The sequence below is a fragment of the Rhinolophus hipposideros genome (assembly GCF_964194185.1).
Source record: "Rhinolophus hipposideros genome assembly, chromosome: 22".
Classification (NCBI taxonomy): domain Eukaryota; kingdom Metazoa; phylum Chordata; class Mammalia; order Chiroptera; family Rhinolophidae; genus Rhinolophus; species Rhinolophus hipposideros.
Genome location: NC_138068.1, coordinates 15,920,807 through 15,925,684, shown reverse-complemented (window position 1 = coordinate 15,925,684; position 4,878 = coordinate 15,920,807). Strand labels below are relative to the sequence as shown.

The window sequence follows — 4,878 nt, the reverse complement described above, 5'->3', positions numbered from 1 at the left end:
AGGTTGCTCCCATGGAAAGGCACTGGGCAGGGAAAAGCTGAGAACCTTCAGCCCACGCAGGATAGCCCAAATGGCAGGGTCAGCTGAGCATGATGGCCAGAAAGATCCTGCTTCCCATCAGGGTGGCAGCTCTCGGAGTCCTGGGCTCTACCAATCTCTACCTCAGAGGCGTCAGGCTAACAGGAGGCCAGTCCTGAGGCTCAAGACTAAAAGCCTCACAAAAGTGGCCTGTGTCCTCTTTCCACTCACAAACAGACTCCTGACTGGGATCAAGGTCTATACCTAGGGTGAGAAGCAGAAAACATGTGTGAAGCTCTGTACACACACACACACACACACACACACACACACACACACTCACACATTCAAAGGAGAGATTTGCTGGGAACTTGGTCTGTTTCTCCATTGGCCGGGGGGGTTAAAAGTACCCCTCAAATTGGTGTGACTCTTGAAGAGGCAAGAGAAGAAAGTCAAAGTCGGGCGAACGCAGAGTCCCTCTAAATAAACACCATTTTCGTGGTTTTAATAAGCAAAATAGGAAACCATTTTAATAACCAAAAAACAGAAACCAGTCTGAATAAAACTACAATAGACTAGGTTTTAATATTTTCATATCATAAGCAGGGTTTGAAATTGATCCCTTATTTTACACGAAATAAAAACAATTTCTGTTGCAGCAAATTTGATTTCAACAGTTGAATCCGTAAAAACCAAAGCTCGTTTCTGATGCATGACGAATATCCACAATATTTAAAACTGCAAGCACCATGCGGTTCATACAATCTTGTTATTACTGTTAATTTATCAACTAATACAAACTCAAAAATGCATCCGGCCAGCAGCGCCAGCAATTTCAAACGGGAACTAAAAAATACGCTTTCATTTTGGTATTTTTGTCAGTGCAACTTAAATCCTTTTACTGACCTGCAGGAAAAAAAAATGTAATGATAAAGAAAAACACCCAGCTCTTCCCTATAACTACTATACAACTGAAGGGGAAGGGGGAAAACACCACCAATAACTGGCCTGATATCTCAAAATCAAGGAAAGAAACACACGGAACGTGTTGGTCTAAAGAACGCACTTGAAAGTTGCAAAATTACTTGCCAATGTTTGGGTTTCCAGTACTTTCTGAGTGTGGCGGTTGGTTCCACCCAAGTTCAGGTCACCATTGGGCAGTATCCGAGCTGGCCAAGCTGCGCACCCTAAGAGGCACGGGGACCCCGGCAATCCGAGCGAACTTGAAAGGTTGCCAAAGGATCCTGGGGGGATTCTGATTGCAATAAAAAGCAAACTAGATCTGTTTTCCTTTCCTTTCTTGTTAGGGGCATCAATTTAGCCACAAGACAAGGTGGGAGCAAGGACGTTCTGGCCCTTCCAGGTTTGGAAATCCACAGCTGCCCTGGAACTTGGGAGCTGGGACCCAGTCCCCTTTCTCTCAAAACCAACAAGATTGAAAACTAAAGCGGGAGGGGACAAAACATGCAACTTCCAAAGGTACCCCAAGACAAAGTTGTTTTCTGATGCAAAATGCCCAGAACGGCTTTTTTTTTTTTTTTTAGTTACAAAAAAGAAAAATGCCATAATAATAAACCCAAACAAAGACACTCAGCTTGCTTCCACATTCTCTAGGCGGTTTGGCGGGCGGGTATTTACAAGCCGGCTGCCAGGACTGAAACCGGCAAGCAGCCCCCATAGTTTACTAACTGCGTTCCCTTCCCACTCAAAGAAACAGGGGTTATGATCCATGATCAATAACATGCTCGAGTTAAACAAGAAAATGGTACAAAATAGAAATTATTACCATACATGTCCAGCATGCAGGATTAATATTTTTAATGCAGATTTTCGTATTTTTTCTATATAATCGAGCAGGCAATAAAATTGATGAGATTTGCGCAGAACGTCCTAACTGAGGCCCGCGTCTCTGGGCTGAGAGCCAGCGTTCTCCGGACCCTGGACAGACAGGTCCCTCTGTCCTTCCTTCCTTCCTTCGCTCAGCCTCGCCTCACGCCTGCCAGGACGCCAGGGTCCCTCTGCTCTCCTCGCCGCTCTCTTCCCGGGCTGGACTGCGCTCCAGGCAGCGGCCCCGGCTTAACGCACAAAGTTCAGAAAGCCAGGAGTCTCTAGGCGGCCTTGGCGACTCCTCGGGACTATGCCTCGCCGCCCTCCAGCCTGGAGAAAAGTTGCTCCGGGACTTCCCACCCCCTCGTCTCTCTTTGGCTCTGCTCGAGTCTAGGAGGCGGCGCTGGCGCGCGCCGCTCTTGCCTTAGCCAAGGTCCCCTGCCTGCCCGCGCGCCCTCCCGTCGCCCGCGTCCCGCGCGCCCTTTCTCCCTCTCCCTCAAGTCAAACAGGTCAAGGCTGGGGCTGTGGCAGGGACAGGGTCCGGGGGAGTCCGGGGCTGGGAACGTGGGACCGGGAGTCCGGGCCCGGGCAAGGGCGGGGGCCGGACCCGCCACGACTCACAGAAAGAACTCAGGAGAGGAGGGGCTGTCGCTGGTGGAGCCCGCCTCCCTGAAGCCGGAGTTGGCGAGTTTCTCGCACTTGACCTTGTAGGCGTCTCTTTCGCGGGCCAGCCGGGACACCTCCTGCTTAAGCTGCTCCACCTGCTGAATGAGCTGTGTCTTCTCATTCTCCAGGTGGTGTTTCTGCTGGACGCGTTTATACCTGCACGACTGGGCGTAGCCCCGGTTCTTCAGGGTCCGCCGCTTCTGCTTCAGGCGAATCACCTCATCCTTGGTGAAGCCCCGCAGGTGGCGGTTCAGCTCGCGCACGGACATGGACACAAGCTGGTCGTCGGAGAAGCGGTCCTCCACGCTGCCGCTACCGCCAGCCGCTGTCGCCGCGGCCGCTGCGTGCGGCCCGGGCCCGGGGTGGCTGGTGGGCAGCTGCTGCGCGGGGCTGGCCGCGCTGGACGGCGGCGGTGACGCTTGGTGATGGTGGTGATGGTGCGGGTGAGCGTGCGGACCCAGCTCGTCGTGGGCCACGCCGGCGCCCGGGTACGCGTGGTGAGGGTGTGGGTGGTGGTGGTGGTGGTGGTGGTGCGCGCCTCGGAAGCCGTCGAAGCCCTGCAGCGGCTGTGGCACTGGGTGCGAGCCGATGAGCGCCTCCACCGCGTCCTCGGGCGTCAGGCTGAGCGCCTCGGGGTTCATCTGCTGGTAGTTGCTCGCCATCCAGTACAGGTCCTCCAGGTGGGTCTTCTGTTCGGTCGGGCTGAAGCTGGGCGACGAGGGCACCGAGCTGCACGGCGTGCTGAGCGGTGTGGACGACACCGAGCCGGCGGGCTGCAGGCGCGTGCAGGGCCGGCCCGGGCGCTCCGCGCGCCCCAGCGGCTCCTTCTTTACGTCGAACTTGAGCAGGTCGAAGTCGTTGACATACTCCATGGCCAGCGGGCTGGTGGGCAGCTCGGGCCCCATGCTCAGCTCCGCGGCCATCGCTGACGCGAGGCGCCGCCGCCGCCGGGAAACTTTGCGGCCGGCCGGGGCGCGCCGAGCCGGGAGCGGGGACGCAGAGCGGCGAGCCCGGGAGGGAGGCGGGGAGCCGAGGACGCAGCGGGCCGGGGCCGCTGGCCAAGCCTTTGTCTGGGGACGCGGCGGCGCGCCGGAGAGTCCCGAGGCTGCCTGCGTCGCCCCAGGGCTCGGGGCTGTGGCTGCGCCGGGGCCGGGACGGGCCGGAGGGGTGCGGAGGCGAGCGGGGCGCGCGGCTGTGCGAGGGGAGGCGCCGGGCAAGCGCCCGCCGCTCGCTCTCGAGCTCGCTCGCTCTCGGGCTCTCGGTCGCAGCCGCTCGCAACCCGGCGGTGCCGCTGTGCCGGATCCGGCGCCGCGGCTGCCTTTTATCGCCTTCCTGATGTCACTGGAGCACGGGGGCCCGGGCGGCCCAGTGCGCTGGCCAATGGCGGCCCGGCCCCCGCGGCCCCGCGGCGCAGGGCGGGGCGCGCCTGACAGCTCCTCCGCCCCCCGCGTCAGCTGACTGGCGGCCTGAGCGGCCCCGGAGCCGCGGAGGCCTGGCGAAGGGCTGGAGCCCAGCGGGACGGCCGCCGGGGCCCAGCCCCCCACACCCTCCAGGTCCCGGCCCCGGCCTGCTCGCTCTCGGTGGCAGTCCCCCCGCTAGGCCAGGCCGCCGCTTCCTTCCTTTCGCGCGCGCTCTTCTCCATCTTTCCCCTTTGCTCCCCCACCCCCAGGCCGTGTCACCCCCCGCAAAGAGGCTCAGAATGTACGCCGGGACGACACGTCTCGGGCCTTTTGTTCCTAAGCGTCCCCCGCCCGGTGGGGACGCTCCGTGCGCCTCGCGGCTGCGGGCCGTGAGTGTGCAGTGCATGCCTGTGTTTCCGCAGGGTTGCGCATATTTGTGTTAGGGAGTGAGGTGGGTTGGGGCTCCAAGAGTTGTGTTCACATCCAACTCCCAGCCTCAGGGACCCTCCTTGGACCAAGCAGCGGCGGTTCCCCTCCCGGTGGGTGCGGAGGCTCGGCCCTGACACAGGACTCCGCTGGCCCTGCCGCTCCCCGCGCTCACCCCACCCACAAGGCACGAAAGAAGGGAGCGGGTGAAGATTCTGCCAAAAGGCGCTGAATCCCTTTCCCGGGTCAGGCTCGTGGAACCCTGAGTTCCCTGAGGCTTGGGGCTGAAGCCAGCCCAGGACGGGGCTTCGGGAGGCTCTGGGCTGCTGGGGAACCGGCCCTGTTATTGTTCGAACGTTTTGTAACGATTAAACAGATCCCGGCCTCAGCCCGCCGCGGAGAGGCTCAAACAGGCATAAAGTGCGACCCCAAGTGGCCACTGTGAGCAAAGGCGCGCGGCACAGCGGGGTCCGCAGCGAGAAGACTTGGACGTCGCCTCGGACCCAGCTGGGTCCTCCTAACTGGGCCACCCCAAGTCAGC

The 4,878-nt window shown here is 59.7% G+C and overlaps 1 protein-coding gene across 1 annotated transcript; it reads right to left on the bottom strand.

Annotated features, from left to right (window-relative positions):
- Nucleotides 1–572: 572 nt before the first annotated feature.
- On the bottom strand, nt 573–3,805 carry MAFB (MAF bZIP transcription factor B). The gene has a single exon (XM_081034061.1). The coding sequence runs from the start codon at nt 3,432–3,434 to the stop codon at nt 2,463–2,465; it is 972 nt and encodes a 323-aa protein (XP_080890187.1). The 5' UTR covers nt 3,435–3,805; the 3' UTR covers nt 573–2,462.
- Nucleotides 3,806–4,878: the final 1,073 nt, after the last annotated feature.

Bases quoted from the DNA above. Each gene is read 5' to 3' on its own strand.
- MAFB (XM_081034061.1), bottom strand. From the start codon at position 3,434: ATGGCCGCGGAGCTGAGCATGGGGCCCGAGCTGCCCACCAGCCCGCTG.